General features: G+C 35.1%; 1 protein-coding gene across 1 annotated transcript; it reads right to left on the bottom strand.

Annotated features, from left to right (window-relative positions):
• Positions 1 to 18,799: 18,799 nt before the first annotated feature.
• LOC150091375 (frizzled-4-like) lies at positions 18,800 to 20,994 on the bottom strand. Its single transcript, XM_090383558.1, has one exon. The coding sequence runs from the start codon at positions 20,704 to 20,706 to the stop codon at positions 18,913 to 18,915; it is 1,794 nt and encodes a 597-aa protein (XP_090239684.1). The 5' UTR covers positions 20,707 to 20,994; the 3' UTR covers positions 18,800 to 18,912.
• Positions 20,995 to 21,534: the final 540 nt, after the last annotated feature.

The raw sequence follows: 21,534 nt of genomic DNA, 5'->3' as shown, positions 1-21,534 counted from the left end.
AACTAATAAAAGACCAGAACGAAAGTACGATTACAGTTATTTGAATTTCGGCTTTTACATGTGTTGGAAATAAAGATGCTCCTGATGCACAGTGAGTCATATGTAATAAAATATTAGCAAACAGTTCTTTGGTTCCCGCTAAACTTGTGTTTCGTAAGTGTTCCGTGAATATGTTGTGAGATGAAAAGTGTTTCGTGACTAAAAAAAAGTTTGGGAAACGCTGTCCTACAGAGAAGTTTTCCAGCTAATTAGAAACCCCGAGCAGGCGCTCCCTCTTCAATAACACCAACGGCGGTATGATGCATAAATCGTACATTTTTGTAATGCACAAGAAATGGAGCAGTGACCGCTTCGATATATTTTCCACCCATAAGATTGAGTGACCATACGTTTTACAGTTGTGGACACAGGAAACTTGTAATAGTACGTATTTATGTATTTCTTGCAGCTACATTTACTGCATGCCCTAAAATGCAGCTACATAAAATAACTACACAATTACAAAGCGGCTTCATACAGGAACTTAGTAATGTTAATTACTAAAAGTAAAAAAAAAAAAAGTAATAAAATAAACACAAATTAATGAATAATCTTAAAAGAAAAGGAGGGATCGGTCTGAGTTGATTTTCTTCACCAACATTAGAAAAACATTAAAATAAAATAAATTTAAAAGCTCAGATAACATATGTATTTGGAGATTTAAGTTATTTCTTGAAGTCTCCGGGGGTATTAAATATCTCCAAATTTGCTTGTTGATTAACCTTGCTACCCTGTTTATAGAAGTTATAATGCAGTACCCATAACTTCTCCTTGCATAGGATGGTTTTAGCAGTGGATAATTTTTTAAAGCTCTGGTCGGTGCACTGAAGTTTATTTCTGGGACTAAGTTAGAGCTATTAATAGCACTATTTAACAGCTGATTAAATACGAGTAAATTGGCTTTTATCTCTTCTTTCTTCCAACATTTCACGCACAAAGAATTCATGCCCTTCTTGATATGATTTCTCATTATACTGAAATCCAATATTAAAACAAACGTAGTATATATATATATATATATATATATATATATATATTTTTTTTTTTTTTTTTTTGGTTGGATATTTTCTATTTATAATTTTTGATAGTTTGTATGGGGATCTCAGACCAGTGAGGTACATTCTAAATATACCTAAACAAAGTGACCAGACGCCTAGGATTTAAGTCGTTTTGCCCCACACTGGACATATACCTCCACACAGTACTTATATCACGAAACACGATTTGGATTTTTTTTTCTGCCTCCTTGTGACATCTTTTGTCTCAGATGGTGCTGGCTGACCAGGTAAACAGTCATCTCACATCCGTCATTTGTGATTGAAGTTTGTGATTAGGTTGGATTAATTGTTTATTCGCTGCAGTTTTCGCATGGTGATTGTAACCGTGAAGATTGTAACCAAATTATGAAGAAAAATTCACTCCGCGGAAAAATATTTAATTTCTATTGTTTTTATCGTTAAAAGAAGTATTTTATTATTATTTCACAGAAATTGGTATTTCTGAAATACTATTTCTGTGAAAGATAACAAAACATAAATATAGGCTATATTTGTTTTTTTAACAAGTGTGATATTTTATTTTATAAGTTTAGCTCGAAGAAGTATATGTTTTTAATTAATATTTTGTATGTCAATTTAAAAAAATAATAAAAAATGAATATATTGGGGGGAGGGATTGTAAAATCCGTCGTCCCCCACTGAAATACTAAAGATCTGGTCACTTTACCTAAACATAAATACTGTAATACCAATTGATTAAAATCTCTGCTGCTGAAAACAGCTTTTTGCTTGCCGCCTTCAAAATATTTGAGACATGAAAATCAAAGGAGAGTGATTTTCTATAATAAAAATATCACAAGTTTTAAATATACTAACTTTTTTAATCACATTATTGTTAATACAATATGAAAAACTCAGGGGATTTTTTTTTGCAATAAAAAAAAAAAAAAAACCTCATCAGCCCTCACTTATTTTCACTGACTATCATTAATCATGCTCTGAGCAACTGTAACTTTAATTTTAATAGTAATGAATCCGGAGCGCATAGGCCTCTTTAATCATATCATTAATCACATTATTGTTAATACAATATGAAAAACTCGGGGTTTTTTTTGCAATAAAAAAAAAAAAAAACCTCATCAGCCCTCACTTATTTTCATTAACTATCATTCTATTCTTATTCAACCACTGAATAAGGATAGAATGATAGTTATAAAACTAATAAGATATAAAACTAACTCCAGAGCTTCACTTAAAATTATACAGTCGCTTGTATCGCTTCATAAATTTTTATATCGTCTGCAAAAATGATAATTTGTAGTCCCCTAAAATATTAGGCAGGTCGTTGACATAGATTAAAAATTGCAGAGGGCCCAAGTATGAACCCTGTTGTACACCAATTTTAGGTTTAAAAGGGTTTCAAGTTTTACCTTTAAAATCGGACTACGGAAATCCAACAAACATTATTATTTTGTCCATTTGACCGCATGTAACAACTCGACTTCCAGCGGATGGATTTTCATGAAATTTTAATTTCGTTCTTTTAAAACTATTTGTTGATTGTTCCTAAATTTCATTAAAATCGGACAAATAGAAATCCAGCAATTACAGTATTTCCTTTTTTTCATACATATCACACAGGGTATACGAGTAGGTAGAAACATTAGATACTGTGCTTGTTGCCATGTACTGGTTCGAGAAATGAAAGGGTGAAGGATAGAGAAAAGAAATTGTCTCGGTTAGCGTATAAAAGTCATTGCTATTTGCTAATTGTTTTTTTTTTTTTTATAAATCATGATTGTTACTAGTATTTGCTAAGGCGCATGAACCAACAGAATTCGTATACGTACATTAACATCCCCCCTCTAATTTTCACGTCTGCCAGTGAACTATTTGGTGAGAGAGCATGTTCAAAATAATACTGTCAGATCGAGAAAACTAATCGTACCTTTTAGGCTTATAAAATGTACGCAATTTATAAAGTTTTCGGTAGTCAAATTACACAAATTGTAATTCGGTTAAAATTACACAATAAAAATATAACACACACCTGATAATTTAGCAAATACAGTAGAGTCAGTGAGTGAGTAGACTGTCAAAATAACAGCACATTAAGATTGTATGTATACATACTGCGCAGATGTCTTGCAGTGCAGAAAAGAAAAAAAAAAAAAAAAAAAAACACGGCAAGTCACGTGATTACTGTATTTTACGTTCGCCATTTTCAAAGTGAATCCTGTACTGATATCACGGATTATAAGACTATTTTATGTTTGTTTTAAATTAAAACAACCTCACTATGACTCCTAAAGTTAATAAACCTCATACACAGAAGAAAAGAAGAACATTAAATCTTAGTGCAAACCTCATATATATATATATTTTTTTTTTTTTGGAGCATTAGCAACTAAGGCCATATTGCTCCGGGATATGCGGTAGTCATGCCCTGACCTTTCCGCATCCTCCGTATTTGGTGGTGACGGGCTCGCACTCCGGTCTAAACAAGAAGCGTGTGCTACGCACTGCTGCTCCTTCCCACATGGCTACGGAGGCGCCTGCAAACTTGATATAATCAAAACTATCATATTATTATATCCAAATTGTATTACATTAGGGTCACCCGAAATGTTAATTCATATACCCATGTATATTTTGTCTGTAAACAGAGGCGGATTTAAAGGCGGGCGCGCGCCCTGGCCCCGACTTCTGAAGGCCCACACAAAAACCCCAACAAATTAGTTGAACTAATATGTTCAACTATTAGTTCAAAACTTTGTGATTATTATTATTCTATTATTAATTATATTATACATATATTATATTCAAATTTTATTGGAAATAAAACATTAATGGTACATAATTTTTTATTTATTTAAAAAAAATGGTTAACATGTATTTTTATTTTCCCTGTCTCTCTCTTTTTTTTAAGGGACCCAATATGTTCTCTAGCGCCCGGGGCCTCAACCGACCTTAATCCGCTACTGTCTGTAAATTGCGTGTGTTCTCTGCTCGATTTGCCTGTTTTGCTGGACGAAAAAACCTTGCTGTCTACACCTGAGACCCACTAACTCAGCCACGGAGTGAAAAAAGCCTATAAAAGGTTTCTCGCGTCATCGACGAGATTCGAACCCGGACCTTTTCCACCCGGTGTGGTGACGATACCACTGTGCTGCACGCACAGACTAAACTTGGTATAATAAAGAAAATAGAACAGGGCGTAAGCAGAAATGTATATAACATACAGAATATAACATTGGTTGTCAACATGTTTGTTTTTTTATGTGCAGTTAGTTAATTGTATTCTTAATTTCTCCATTTCTTATTTGGCCTCATTATTTCTGCAATAAATACAAAACTTTCTAGATAACGGAAAAATCGAAATAAAGGCAACTGGAATCCCAAAAGTGCCGTTATTTCGAAAGTCTACTGTAATGTTACTTTGGTAAAAAAAAAAAAAAACTAATAAAGAGTTATTTTACGAGTTCAACTTAATTTTTGATATTATTGTATTAAATTATTTACATTCAAAAATCGTAACCGTAGACCTGCAAACTACGAAAATTAATGAAGGCCCGATCGGATGCATGACTCTAGTTAAAGGCTTATCAGGTAGAATTTTTCATGACCTGTGCTTGTTAACAGGAGAGGCTGATTTTGCAGACATGGGACACCTCTTCAACAGAAGAGATGGAAGAACATTTGCAGATTGTATCGACGCGTTAGGTTAGTTCGAAAACTGCTAGCTTGGAGGAATACACAGACTAATAGTAGCTACACGCACATGTGAAATTGATCCTTAAGCTGCTTCTACTGATACAAGGACCGATAAGAAAGTAATGCCAAATTTTTTGCTTTCAAATGTAGCACCATAGATCATTTTGCATGTCACTAGAGGTCTCTTGTTTCACCACACTAAGTGGCACTGGGATCGGTTTCATGAGTGCAGCACACAGACAGTTCAAAATGGTGGATGTTAGAGATATATGTACCAAGCAAAGAGTGGTGATTGAATTTCTTACCAAGGAAGCAGTGATGTCTATCGAAATCCATACGCATCTCAAAAATGTTTATGGTGATAATACTGTAGATGCGAACATTAAACATTGGGTAAGGCATTTTAAGGGTTGGGAAAGTGACATTGTTGACAAGCCCAAATCAGGCGGGTAGTAACATCAGTGACAACAGACAACACGGGCCAGATCAATATGTGGAAATGTTGAAAGCCCGCATCCAGAAAGTTGGGGCAGACAAAAACCTTAATAAGATTCTTGTTCTCCATGACCCCACACCAGTCTGTGCACGATGGAGACCATTGCAAAAGTGGGGGTGCACTGTTCTTCCCATAGCCTGGATCTTGCACCTTCTGACTATCACCTCTTCAGCCCACTGAAGGATGCACTCCATGGAACCCATTTTGCAGACGACAACCAGCTCAAGCACAATGTCCATGAAGCAATCTAGAGTAAGGACTTTTTTACAGGATTGGAATACAGTGTCTGACTCAGAGATGGTGGAACTGCACAGAAAATGATGATTTTGTGTAAAAATAAATGTTTATTAATGATTGAGGATTAATTGATGTAAAAGGCATAGTTGTAGGAATTAAATTTTCTGAAAAAAAAAATAAGGAGCATTACTTTCGTACCACTCCTTGTATATCCAGGAGCCTGAAACACAAGGTGTGGGGAATTACAAGGACTTTGGGTGTCCTCAAGGGATAATAAAAAAATAAGTCCCGTGTTTCTGTATTTATCAGAGCAAAAATAGCTACCCCAATAAATACAGAAACACAGGACATATTTTTACAAGAACATGCTTGTACACCAATGCTAGGAGTATAGTAAATAAATTTGGACTATTGGTAAAGTCATCAAATGTGAATATTATAGGGAAGTCAGAAATACAGTGCTGCTCAGACACCGGGGAATGCAGAATTTGAATATGGTAGGTACAATGTGTACAGAAACCACAGACAGGGCAGAATGGGGAAGGAGTTATGCTTTTGGTTAAGAAGCAACATAGGACCGAAGGTAGAGCAACCAGCTGACGTTGGTGGCCAGTGTAATGTTGAGCCAGTTTGGTGTAGCAAACACTAAGAAATCAAAAATGAGAGTGTGAGTCTCTTATAGCCCAAATGAATCTGATGAGTATAACAAACAAGTATAGAAACAAACAGAATTGGCCGGAAAATCAAAATGTCTTATAATTGAGAACTAACTTTCCAGATATTAACTGGAACTTGTAGATTGGTCACTCATAAAAGCAGAACTTTTCTATATTTATTTGGATTACTGTTTTCTACACCATCATGTTAGGTGGGCAATAAGAGAAAGCATTACTCTTTATCGGATTATCAGCAGTGGCTTTTCATGCATCAAGAATCTTCAGATAAAGGAACCACTAAGTGGCAGTGATCATAATCTGTTTATGTGTGATTGACTTAAAGATATAACTACCGTCTAGGCCCAAGGGTGAAATGAAAAGGATTTTGTTTTCATAACGTTGACTACAATGGCCTTAAACAGTTTTTAAATTCTTTTCAGTGGGCCCAACTGAGATGTTAACAACTACAAATTCTACATGGGAAGCATTCAAGAAAGTTACCAAAGAAATTACTAGGCTTTTTATACCAACTAAGAAATATTGTTCAAAGTTTAGGCCTAAATGTGTGCCAGATGAACTGATGAGAATAGAGAATATAAGAAAATTCACAGGATGATTAAACATACATTGTCTACAATCAAGTCACTAAGGGGTTCAGGCAGGCTAAGGCAGAACAGACATCTTTGGCTAAGAACACAAAGAAATGTAGCAAAGAATTCTTTGCTTATTGTTAACAATAGAAGGAAAGGAATGAACCATATTGGTCCACTGGATATGAATGGTATAAATACTGACGTTCCTGTTCAGGTTACTGGCAAACAAATATTTTGCAACTTCATTTATGTCTGAAGAAGTTTTTAGGGATGGGAATACCAGAAGTACAATATACACAATTCTAACTGGGAGCTAACTGGTTTTGAGAACTAAGAAGAAAGAAAAGAAATTATTGGAGATAAAACTAACTAAATAATACACCTGAAGCATATGGAATCTACCCAATTATACTGAAAGCAGCAGCACATGCTTCTCACTTGTGAATAGGTCTCCCTATTCACAAGTGAGAGGGATAAAACAACAAAATGAATAATTAAGTCTGTAAATTTGACTTCTATGCCAGAATTTGTTAAAGAGAGATCTTGTCTGACATGGTTTAGTGGTAGAAGAATTAATAGTCACTACTCTTCTTTGACTAATATTATTAATGGAGTCCCTCAGAGTTCAGTGCTGGGCCCCTTAATGTTTTCAATATTTATTAGCATTAGTAGAGGCATATGATGCAAGAAAGCAAGCTTATGCTGCGCCAAAAAAAAAAAAAACCTGCTCCCATTTCACCCCTCTGTTCGTTTCAAATACCTGTCCAACTCAGCCTTAAATTTATTTAGGCTATCAACTTCCACAACAAAGGATGGAAGTCTGTTCCACCAACCAACTACCCGCTGGCTAAAGGCAAACTTTCTTGAATTTATGCCCTCTCAGGTGATTATTCTGAGCAAGAGGAAGAATCCCATCAACATTGAGCATGCTCAAACCATTCAAGGCTTTATACACCTCAATCAGATCACCTTGAAAATGATACTGATGAAGGCATATTAAGCTTAATATCTAAGTTTGCAAATAAAAGATTGGTTAGATAGTTAATGACAGAAATCAAGTCATTAATTACTGCAGAATGACCCAGAAATATCAAGCAGATGAGATCAGAAGTGGCAATTTTGGTTTAACATTAATAAATGCAAGCTACTGAATATGGCTAACAGTAATCCCAGAATAACATACCAACTGGGTGGCACAGTGTGTGGTGGAGAACAAAAAAGATCTAGGGCTAATTGTACAGTCCAATATGAAACTCACTGAGCAGTGCATACAGGTGCCAGTAGTTACATGTGCAATGGGAAAATATGTGGAGGGGAGAGGATTTGTCATCTTTTTTTAGGAATTAGTTAGATATGAGCAAATTTTTCATGGAAAAGTCATTTGTAGAATGAAAATGTACAGAAAGTCAGCTCAAAATAGTTAATTTTGGAACACAAGCTTTAAGAACAATCAGAGAAATGCTATCAGAACCTGCAGACAGCTTGGCATCACAGTTGTTCAGGATTCTTCTAATGTCTTTCTGTGAGAAGATAAAGCAGCTATTAAATGGACGGTTTGGTATGGTAGGAGGAGATTTACCATGTAAAGATGCACGAGTTAGAGGAAAAATAAGATGTTAATAAGTCAGCTTTATTTTTAAGAGGGAGGGTGCAACAGAACCATCAAGATGTAACAGGGGTGGAAGCAAGGACGAACAGAAGTTTAACCAATAGTTTGGCAAGAGACAAAAAGGTTTGACTATCATTTGAACAAGAAGCAGAAGGTTTGTAGAACAAGGTATATATATATATATATAAAAACAACAGAAATAAATAATAATACATACACAGTATGTGGTCACTGGCGGTTCCAACTGGTAGTGCCAAAGGGGAAAAAAAATAATAATAAATAATTTTTTTTTCCATTGGAACACTGCTTTTCCATAATATTTAAATCATGCAGAGATCTTCTTAATCATTTTAATTTTCAAGTTTATCATTGTGTGAAAGAAAAAAAAAATTTATTTATTTATTTATTTTAATAAATTAATGATATCATTGATTGTGAATAAACACTAACAAAGGTATGCAAGACTAGAAACTGGATCCAGACTTGCTCTGGCACATTTGGAACTCCTCGCTACCAGCCGCTCTTAGGGCTGATAGCAAAGAGTTCCAAAGCATTGCTATGCACATGCATGGGTTATTTGCTATATACGGTAACAATTAAGCCAAACAGGTCAGAGTGAATACAAATACATTACATAATGTTAAAAGTAAAAAAAAAAAAAAAAAAAAAATATTTATGACATTAGTTATAAGTGCATGCACTTTTAAGTGACTGTGGTTCAAAGCCGAGTGACTATTAAATACATTAGAATGTTCTTGCATTCTACCTTGTGAACTCCTCTGACCTTATGTAGTTGTCCTGGAGTATAAAAGAAAATTTATTTAGAAATAAATGTTAAATCAGTAATAAATACCAAATTGTATTTACTTTTATTTTTTCAGTATTACTCTGGAAGTGGCATGGCTCATTGGCACCTAATAGCCAGCAACACAGTGCTGACACATATTTATGTGTTTACAAGCAAGGAAACGTGTTTGACTATAAATAACACTATTTTAAATATATATTTTAATTAATGCTAGCACAATAGAAAGGGTAACATCAACTTAAAAAAAAAATGTAGTCTTTTGGGCACAGAGTGACACACTTCCAGCAGAGATTTGCACTTATTACTAAATACTTTAACCTTCAAGGATCCCCAAACTTTTGTTTGGGGATCCTTGGAAGTGTAGTGGCCATTCAATGGAACCCAGTCATCCAATCCACTCTCCTGGGAAACTTTTTGTTTAAGAATTCATGGACAATTTTTGCAAAGTGAGCTGGTGCTCCACTCATAAAATAATGCTGAAAATTGATCTTGGACTGCATTAATGAAACGATTTTGCCTTTTAGCAATCTTGGATAGCTTTCTACTGTCATGGTTTCCCCTCAAGGAAAAAAAGGTCTGAGAATTTTCTGTCCCAATTCCTACCCAGACTGTCAAGCCAGGACCATTTAAATCTTTGTTAAAGAATAAATGGTGGTTATTAAGAAATAATAAACTCAGTTATGGTGATTAACAGTTCCACTTAGTTTAAATGTGGCTTAAATCACATTTAAGCCATATTTTCGATATCCTCTCTCTCCACAAAACATTATCAATAATATCTGTGTCTGTAATACTACTGGCTATTTCGTAAATTTTTCCTCATTCAAACTTTGTAGCAACATTGGATGGTAACCTTGTTTTAAAGTTCCTTTATAATTCTATTACAGCTTGTTTTAAAACAAGCTTAAAATACTTAAGTATTTTTCAAATTAGCAGAGGTCTTTGAGATACACGGTCTACCACATTTTGGTAGATTATGAATAGATTATGAACTGTTTCCACTTCATACTTCTTCACAATTTTCCTTTATGGTCTTTATTGTTTATGTCCAAAAAACTTGAACTGAAATGCAACTTCTTTAGAATTTTCATATTCTGCATGCCACTTTACAATTTCAATCCTTCCCTCCATTGTAAAGGTCACAGTACTTTTCCTATGTTCAAATTATTCTGAAATAATGAAAAAAAAAAAAATAATAAATAAATTATTAAATATATTTACAGAACAGTTATTAGTTTTCTTACTTATGGACCACTTTGTGTGTGTGTGTGTGTGGTAGTAGTAGCATGTGATGCAAGAAAGCAAATGTAAGAGCTTATGCAGCATCAGCAAAAAAAAAAAAAAAAAAATCACACCATTCCCTCCAAATACCTGTCCAGTTCCTCCTTAAATTTATTCAACCTATCAAATTCCACAACGACAGATGGAAGTTTGTTCCAGCAATTAACCACCCGCTGGCTAAAGGAAAATTTCCGCACATCTAATCTACATCTGTCTTTTCTTAATTTGAATTTATGCCCCCTTAGGTTCGTAATCTGAACAAGTGGAAGGATCCCATCAGAATTCAGCGTGCTCAACCCATTCAAGGCCTTATACACCTCAATCAGATCACCGCGCAGGTGCCTAGTCTCCAGCCACTGCAATTTGCAGAACTTAAGCCTCTCTTGATAAGAGGATCCCTTCATTCCCCTCACCAATCTTGTTGCCCTTCTCTGTACACGTTCAAGTAAATCTACATCCTTCCTAAAATGAGGCCTCCAGACCTGTACGCAGTACTCAAGGCGTGGCCTGACCATTGCCTTATACAGAGGGATAATCACCTCCTTTTCCCTGCTAGCAAAATTCCTATATATCATTGAAAAAACCCCATGACCTGCCCTGGCAGCCTGTCTGCATTGCTCAGAAAACTTCATATCTGCCTGCACAATTACTCCTACGTCTTTTTCATTTTCTACCACCTTAAGTGTAGTACCACACAGTTGGTACGTTTCTCTTGGGTTACTTCTACCCATATGCAGTACTTTGCATTTGTCAAGGTTAAACTTCAGTTGCCACTTCTTAGCCCATCTGCCCAAATTATCTAGATCCTGTTGCAGTAGCACACTGCCATTACTGTCATTAACAACCCTGCCAACCTTTGTATCATCTGCAAACTTTGACACTAAGCCTGATATACCTTCATCAATATCATTGATAAATATACAAAACAACAGTGGACCCAACACCGAGCCCTGTGGGACTCCACTAATAACATTAGTCCAAGAAGAGCAGCACCCATTGATTACCACCCTCTGTCTTCTCCCACTTAACCATCCTTTTATCCATTGTAGCAACTTACCCTTAATACCATTTTGCTCCAATTTGTACAATAGTCTTCCATGCACAACAGTGTCAAAAGCTTTCCTGAAATCCAAATATATGATATCAAAATTATTTTTTGCATCCAGTTCCTTTGTAACCACATCATAATATCCTATCAAATTTGTCAGACAAAACTTTCCCTTAACAAACCCATGCTGTGTCTGAATTATTGCTGCAGTCTTGTCTAGATGATCCTGCAATGCATCTTTAACCAGCGACTCCATTATTTTACCCAGAACAGAAGTTAAACTAACTGGTCTGTAATTACCCGTGTCACCCTTCGATCCCCCTTTGTGAATTGGGGATACATTTGCACATCTCCAGTCCGTGGGAAACTCACCTGAGTCCAAGGATGCTCTCATAATTATGGCTAAGGGTTTGCTTAGTTGCTTTGCCGCCTCTAATATAACTGGATAGATCCCATCCACCCCAGGTGCTTTTCTTACATTTAACTTCAACAGTTTCTCTTCCACTTTGCTCTCAGTTATTACAAAATCATTAAGTATCCTGCTACAATTTGATAACCTTCTGCCATTTTCAAACCTTAATAATTCCTCACGTGTGAATGTAGATGCAAAATACTCATTCAGTTTGTTTGCTATCTGAGCAGGATCATCAACAGTCGAACCATCGATGTCAAGTGGACCAATCAGATTCATCCCCTTCCTTTTAGAGTTTATATAAGTAAAGAAATCCTTGCTGTTTTTCTTAGCATCTTTTGCCAAGGATTTCTCATAATCTGTGTTCGCCTGCCTAACCTCCTTTGTAACTTGGTTACAGATCAACTTGTAGCTATCATAGGCTTCTGTGTCACTTGTTAATTTGTATGCATCCCATGCATTTTTCTTCTCTGTTACGAGTCTCATTAGTTCATTTGACAACCATTTAGGCCTAAACCTTGAACAATATTTCTTAATAGGTATGAAACTTTTAGTAGCATCCACGATTAATCCCTTGAATGCTTCCCACTTAGAATTTGCTGTTGGTAACATCATCACTTGATTCCACTGTACAGAATTTAAAAACTGTCGGAGACCACTGTACTCGCCTTTACGGAAGCAAAAACCCTTTCCTTTACCCCTGATGGTAAAGGGGTAAATAACTACACACACACCCTGATGGTGTGTGTGTGTGTAGTTATTTATTCTTGTCAATTTATCCTCATTAATAACACTCATATTTACAATCAATCACATTTTTACTTGGCTTTGTTTAACTTTTCATGTTTCCTAGCAGATATACATCAAACCTTTCACTCCTACATGTGGAAACAACAATCCATGGCCATTCACTGATTTTCCCACACTCCAAACTTAGTCCACTGTCATTCCATTCCTTATGCAGAAACTGATTGCTATAGATATCTTCCATAAGAACTGTTCTTCTGAATTAGTATCAGTAATTTACCTCTTTCTTCTCAACCAGTCCGAATATCTGCAGCAACAAGACAGCATCTATTTATCATTCAATATCAAACTCACCAAATAAATTTTTCTGCTTATTCATGTCTTCACTTCAGTTATAATTTTTTAAACAGCCTTCCACCATAAATAATTCTGAAAATTACAACTTACTTAATTCAAGTATAGAAACAATAGAGGTTTCTTCTAACTTATAACCTTAACCAATCCACACTGCTACTAGAAACTCTTCTTTGAATGTAGCAAACTCTCAACAGCAAGGAACAGCATGATATTATCTTCTGTGGTATATCAGGAGCTTACAGAATGTCATTAATGATCTTAGAAATGCTATCCCAGTACAGTACTTCCAAGATTCAAGCCCATCAAAAGAATTTTTGCAATATTCTGTCCCACTGAGATGAGACACCTCAATCTTTCATGAAGACTTCGCTCAATACACCAACATCACAGGAAGTGCTTCATGCTGGAAGTTCTTGCTTCTGCACTGCTCACTGGGCCCTTCTTATGCTCAAGAGAGCATAAACGTATTACTCCCTAATTAACATTTCATTTACTGGTTATATTTCATCTCCAATGTAAAATAAATATTTAAATCTAATGCTAAATAAATTCAATTTTAAATCAATGTAAATCTTTGTATGTACCCATTTAGGAACATGTCAAGAACAACATAACCTCATAAGAGTTAATTTCACACCTATGAACATAATCCAAACCCTTTTAGCTTATGGCTAGCATGTAGGTGTCTCTTCATGTGAAAAAATACACTGATAATGATTAATAATAATACTATAGAAACAACCTATTAGTTTTGTACAAATCTCAAAGTAACCTAATACTGTTCCTACATCTGAGAACAATATTCCATGATCCCCTCTCTCATGAATTCATTGACTTCTTATCATAAAGGCGCCTCCGTAGCCAGGTGGGCAGGAGTGGCAGTGCATAGCACACGCTTCTTGATTAGACCGGGGTTCGAGCCCGTGACCACCAAATACGGAGGATGCGGAAAGGTAAGGGAATGACCACCGTATATCCCCGAAGCAATATGGCCTTAGTTACTTAGTTGCTAATGCTCCCAAAAACCAAAAATAACATATAAATAACTTATCATAAAGTTATTCAATTTCTGCTAAAAACACTTTTCTATAGATACTTTTCTATTCTTCTGAATTAGCATCAGCAATTTCATCTTGTTTTCTGAAGCAATCAGCACCCATTCATTATTCAAATTCAAGCTTACTGAACTTTTCTTCTTCATTTAATCCCTATATCAAGTCCTCTCTCAAAATTCCACGGCCATTAGTCATAATGAAAAAAAATGAGAAAAGGATAGATATCGATGAGGAGAGATAAAAACAAGGCCACAAAAAGGAGAATATAATTTTAATGTACTTCTTATTTAACAAATACTTTCCTAGCCTTTTTCTCTTCAAATTTACGAATTATTGAGGAAAGATCTATTTGAAAAACTATTTGAGGCAACTTTTGGACTTGAGGGCCAGGCTAAGTGGGAACACCATTCCTCCATAGATATTTTCTGAAAATTACAATCTACAGAAATTGAAATGGAGCATTAATAGGGCACAAACTGACTTCAACAATCTACAGTTTTCATTCCTTGAAAACTGTAGAAAAACTGGAATTATTCTATTAGGAGAGACACAAAAAGAAGGGGGAAATTTTATAAATGCAAGGTCTAAAAAATAATAGAGTAAGCAAGCTTGCTAACTTTGAAAAACAGTGCATTTTGTTGCATTATCATCATAAATAAAGCTATTAAATATCTATAAAGGATATAATTATGCTAGAATGGAATCTCTTACTGCTTAAAAAGATCAGTTATCTGTTCAAGATTTTTAAGAGAGGAGAGAGAAATTCTGGTTTTGTATATGCAATGTCTGAATAGCAAATAACCACGTGGTAACTTGAATGAGAGATGTTTTTGCCCAGTTAAAAAGGAATAGCTTTTAAAGAAGTTTCCCTTGATTTATAAATATGCATGCTGCATTTATTGGAATTCATACAGTTTCTCTGTAATAATTAAAAAGAATTGGGTAAAATTTTTTTATACAATTCACTTTTAAAAACATGAGAATTCTCCATTGCATAGGGGTCAAAATAAACCCCCCTTGTGTCATGCTTATCTATGAGATTTTGTATGACTAAATGTGAGTGAATAGTTATGGACTTTAAACATTGGGGCTATATTTTCTTTCTTTGACAACATGCATAATGGGAGAGCACAGATTTAAATTATGAAAGAGTAACTACAGACCAGATGTAAGAAAGTTTATTTTAGGCAAAGATTGACTGATTACTGGAGCAAACTCTCATATGTCCTTTGGTGACTGGAATGCTTATGAAAATTTGATAGCTATTTGGTTACAATAGGCATATTTTTGTTTATTTACTCACATTCATTTAAGACATGCTACATAAATTCTACTTCCTTATATCATTTTATGAATATGAATTTCAAATAAGATGTGAGCTAGATGGGAACAGCAGTTTCAGTCAAAGAGTAATTAGTTATAGGAACAAACTCCCATTGATCTGGACAATGTGTAAATTTAAAGGATAAGATAAATACTTATAACTAATACTCCTCCTCCCTTCTTAGTGAAGATCTGTATTCTAAAAAAATCTTGGTTAACTTTGCAAAACCAAAATGATTTAATTAATTTCTCACATAATTCTGATATGATATAAAATGTTTATTTAAAATTCATTTCTTTCCTCCTTGATTGTTCCAAGAGCAAAACTTGTAAATATTAATAAATTAAAAAATACTTGATAGTTTTAAGACCATATTTTTCCCCACTTACTTTAATATGCATGCTCTCTTGATAAACATTGCAGACATGTGATGGATATATATTCAACATCACAGTACTAAATAACATATTTAGTATTTGTGAAAGATTTAGATTAGGTATAATAAATTATATGAAAACTGCATTTTGTAAGGGCAGAGTACTGTTCATAATCTGAAATACAGTATATCCACCTAAAAATGAACCAATGCATAATCAGCAGTAATGCTAATTGCTCACTTATTCAAAAGATCTTTCTAATTCCAAACATTGCAGTACAATAATAATTCTGAATTTGTAATCTACAGTACTAAAAAACTTCATAAGTTATATTTTCTCCTTCTGTAAACAAGATATCTTTGTAAATTTAGCTTTACAGAGAGACAAAATGTTACTCAATTATTTATCACTGTACTTTTTAGACCAAATAAATTGAAACTGCGACTGATATTGCTGAGCAATATAACTTGTAATATTTCCTGAAAATTATTTACCTGACATAAACAACTGATCAATAATTTATTGTGATAATGCAAGATATACCGATTCATAACTCTTGTTTAAAGAGTGGTTAACACCACAATTATATGCATACTTTTGTCTCTTATAGGATTATAAACATGTAAAGGCATTGGCTAAAAAATGAAACTGAAAATGTTTCTTACTGAAACATGGTTTATTTCAGCCTAGAAAGTAGACAACACAAAGCTAGCAAATAATGCAAAATTAATTCTGAAATAGAGAAATATTTTATAATGCTGGAGAACTGGTAATGAGTGTAATTTAGGATTATAAAAGGAATGAATGGCTTCTTTTAATTTTTATAGCGATAATGCAACCTAATGATATTTGAGTATAAATTTGGTATTTCTTTAGTTATCTCCTTCCTCCCCCCCCCCCCCTTTTTTTTTTTTTTTCTTAGGAAAATCAGAAATCCATCCAATGGCACATCATCATGAGTCCTTCATATATTATGTTGCACTGTTAGACCCTGATGTAACATAATATATTTTTACCTTTGGGTTTCTTGAGCTGCATGCTTGGTGCAGCAGTACCATAAAATGTAGACTACTGACTCTATCACATAAAAGTGAATTGCAATTCAGTGTAAATTAATATTCAAATTAAGAAAAGAATCGTTCTCTTGCACAAGTAATTGAAAACTAGTTATTTTGTGTTTATCAAAAAAAAAAGTTAGACCAGCCCTTGTTAAAGACCCATATTATTGCCGACTCTGTATATACAAACACTTTCTATGAAGATGGATTTCAAAGTTATTGATAACAAATAGCAACATTCTTGTTAAAATGTAGCAAAATTTGAAAAAGTAAATTCTGAATGCTTGCTTTTCTTAAAGTATAACAGTTTTATTCACCTCATATGAAAATTTACAACAAAATAAATTACAAAATGAACCAGATATTTTAAAGTTATATAATCAGCCTTCAAAATGTGATTTAGATGCTATTAACAGCTGATTTATTTATGGTATTGGATGAAAATATAAAGGAATGATTTTCTTCAATGCTCCATACTAGCATTTGAAACATATAACAGACGTTTCAATTACTCGGAACATTTGTATGATTTCTCTGATCTCACCTGAATGCTCACGTTTTCAAGAGAACTCTCAATTTCATTACAATGTACTGAACAGGGATAATAATATTAACATACAATTCTGGATATTAAATCCAGTGCAGCTGCCAAATGTTAAATTTACGTTCCTTAGAAATTTACAGAATACTGAATGATTTCACTTCAATTATGAAACCATTAACCTAAAAATAAAATTTGCTATACATATTATGACACAATAAAATAGGCCTAGCCTATAAAATTTAAAACAACCATTACCTTTTAAGCTGCAAGTTTTTTCACAAAATCTTGTCGCTATCGTGTATTTCTATTGTAAGTGTACTATATACACCTTTGTTTTCATGAAATTGCTGGATATTAATTATAAAATTAACTATTAATATTTCAGATTGTTATTATTCGTCGCACATATCTATAATTGATTTAACGTAGACAATTGCCTCTTTTTTACATGAATTAAGTGCCCCCTGTAGTTAAAACCATTTCAGGAATTAAAATTATTGCAGGCAAAAAAAAAAAAAAAAAAAGCAAATGGTTGTATGGACTTTAAATATTTAAATCAAAATCTTTTTATATTCTGATACAATCTCCAAAGGTATTATTTTTAGAAGAGCGTAAACGGTCTCAAATTCATTATAACTGGCAATATACAGCACCACAGTTAAAAATGCAATGTAAATTTTTGTGGCAGCGGATATGCTCGATCTCGATACATCCGCATAAAAGTTAGTAAAATTATAAAAAAAAAAACACGTTATACTGATAGTTTATAACATATATATATAGTAATTCAATTACTATATATATAGTAATTCAATTACTATACTCTCTGTACGAATACTTTTAATCCTATTATGAGTAAAGGAAGCTTTCCTAAGTTATTTTCGATAAGCTGAAGCAACCATAACATGTTTCATGAACTATATTTGCAAGAGCTGGTTTATTTGCTTAACAGTAGATGTCAAGTTTCGAGAAAAAAAATTAAGTATATATATATAAGCTAAAAAACAAACATAAGAAGTTGCAATGATACGATTTTAATACCTCCAATACTCAGCACATTAATTCAACATAATTGTAGAGGTTAATTAAAAAATAAAATTAAAAATAATTATGAAGTTAATTATAAACAGTTTCATAATTGCAATTATGCTATTTTAAACATGTCCACTTCTGAAATCTATTTCACGTTTAAATCGCATAGGTCTACTTAATTGCAAAAAGTCATTTTATTCTAATTCAACCGATATTTTTTTAACCACAGAGGTAATTATAGAAACTGTTACAGTTTTTGAATACAGCACTACCAAGTTTATTTTTTTCACATACAATTAAATAAAACTACCTGAAAAGCGACAAATTAATTAATATATACAAACTCTATTTACATATGTACAATGTGCGAAAACATCTTTTCCGTTTTATCACCAAAGAAAAGTTTATGGCAGCTGTTTATTGGCTTAGGTGCGCCAATATATTTGAGAACGACAAGTACATCGAACAGTTTCACTTTTGGTTCTTGTCAGAGCGTTTTTGTTTTTTTCTTTATTAGGATAACATATTCACACAGCTGTCTCACTTCCCCCCACCACTCGCAATTTTTTTGATTTATCCATGGAAAGAATATATGTACGTGGTACGGCCTTCAGATAAGGCGGGACCGGTTGTTTCCGGGTCGAAAATCGTTTACTTACTTTTCGCCATGAAGTCAATGGCGTCTTGCTAGACCAGATCCACAGTCCAGTGGTAATTCCCACAACCAAAGACATAAAAATCTTTAATGTGAAGATCTCCACGTTTGGTTGGGAAGCAGAGCTGACTAGAAGCCATTCTGCGCGCAAAGAGTACTCATAAAAGTGAGCCGCCACTACACACGTGGCGGGAATTATGTAGAGTGAAGCGAAGATGCCTACACGTACTATCATTATCTCCACCTTTACTTTACGTTGTTGTTGTGGTCGATGATTCTTTGACCTGACAATGGCAGTAGAGCCAGCTACCAAGAACATGGACCCAACCAAAAGATAGGAAAACGAAGGTATCAAAACGAACTGCATAAGGGTCTGTGGATTTTGATTTCCAACATAGCACATTCCGGTTAATTCATCAGCATCTACCGCACGAAGAACTAAAATTGCTATCGTTTTTGTAGAGGGGATGATCCAAGCTGCCAAGTGAAAGTAAGTGCTGCGCTGTTCAATGGCTTCCTGAGTCCATCTCAGTCCTACTGTCAGGAACCAAGTGACAGTCAGGACCACCCACCAAGCAGCACTAGCCATTCCAAAAAAGTAAAGTAACATGAAAACGATAGTACAATTAATGTTGTCTAGGCCTTCTTGAATCAACATTGGTACATCGTACTGGCTATCCATATGACATGCAACTTCATTACGACCAGCGATGAGTCTAATAAAATACGCAATGCTGTATGAATTGTAGTTAATGCTGAGAAACACGATGGCCCGCTCCGGAAAACTGAATCTCGATACATCAGCAAGGAAGGTCAGCACAGTGAACAAAGTGGAGATGAAACACAGTCCGCCCCAAACAGCAACCCAGATTTCGGCAAAGTCCTTATTCTCCTTTGTGAAGAGGATATCCGATGTACAGAGCGGAGCACAGCGCGCAGTCCTGTTAATGTAATAATAATGATCAGAAAATTTCAAATCTTGGCAGAGACCATAATGCTGACCGCGCAGTTTTACGTGTTGTATTCCCGGGCGGCCGCTGTTAACTACTGATGTACGATGAACTGGTCGTGATGGCCGGCGATCGCGGCCAAATGTACGAGGACGGCTTCTTTCGTGTTCTCCAAGTTCGGGGCCCTCCATGCACATATGCTTATCGTTGTTCTCTGGCGGGAACTGTGAACAATTTAAAGCAAGAGGCCAGGGGAAACCAAATTCTAATAACACTGGTTCACAACGAGCTTTGGCGTCTTCACACAAGCGTCTACAAGGACCGATGGGCTGTGGCACCTTTTCAGTGCACATAGGAACGTATACAGAGCAAAGAAAGAAGCGAAGTCGAGAAGAACATCCGTATTGAACCAGCGGAGCAAAAGTCTGCAGTTGTAACTGGGCATCTTGCTGAAGTTCGTGACCGACGAGGTTTGGCATCCCCGTCACGTTATAGCCCAGATTCTTGCACATATCGATGCGTATGGGTTCACACGTTCGCATGACCTCTGTGCCTCCAACAGGTCGGAATATCCCGCTGAACGAACCCAGTAAAAGAATTAATAAAACGTACCTGAATAGTGTTCTAGAATTACAGTAAGTAGATGTCATCCACACACCAGCTGTTGCGAACAGCGGAAGGTTCAAATGAAAGGTCCGAGCAAATACTTTTTCCATATCCTCGATTACACTCGTTAACGAAAGCAATCGTAAAACCAAATAGGGGGCAACGAGCGGTCAATTAGCGAAGCGGTGCCGAGGCCGATGGGCGACAGGCTGGCGAGACGCTGTACTGATGGCTCACTGGAACGAGAAACACTTGAATGACCTTTTCATGCACTGCTTCACCAAATGTGTACTCATGCTAATGCCACTTGGTGACATTAGTCAGCACTAAATGAAAACAAGTTTACAGGTTCGCAAGAAACTGTGAAATCCAAGTTATTGTAGAACTGGCTGCAGTTTTAAGCCACGAACTCAGTCAAGCTTCCCTTTCACTAACACCACTTGAACTGAGCACAAAATACTGGTGGGAAGTTGTTCATTATTTTCAACCAATCCGATGTAACTTCTTATTTTTCAAGCCACGCCTCACAAGGCTCGACGATAAGTGTGACGAATAATGCAATTGGTCAACTGTTAACGAGGCTTCTATCTCATCGGACATCAGTGGAAGCGTTTTGATGGGTTTCAAAATTGTTTGTTGTAGACTTTGAAAGGTGGTCACGATTGGCATTTAGCCGCTCCTTTCCCTGGCATCGGACAGAATGGAATCGGTGGAATATAAGCAGGAGGAAAATACCGTCTTTTGGCTTTAACGAGTGGAAAGAAATAAGATACAAATTTATGGGGACAAGAACGGAAATGAAAAGGGTAAAAAAATTGGGATCACGAAAGTTTAAAGGCATGTTGGACAGACAACTTGTGTGATCAAGACCCGCTAATATTTAAGTTTTAAGATTCAGCTAGAACGTGTAGCGATGTGAACTAGTAACCAAATTATTT

Source organism: Mastigoproctus giganteus, chromosome 1 (assembly GCF_048544385.1).
Source record: "Mastigoproctus giganteus isolate SK-2022 chromosome 1, ASM4854438v1, whole genome shotgun sequence".
NCBI lineage: Eukaryota > Metazoa > Arthropoda > Arachnida > Uropygi > Thelyphonidae > Mastigoproctus > Mastigoproctus giganteus.
Note: the sequence above shows the minus strand (reverse complement) of the source record. Positions and strands in the feature narration are given on the sequence as shown.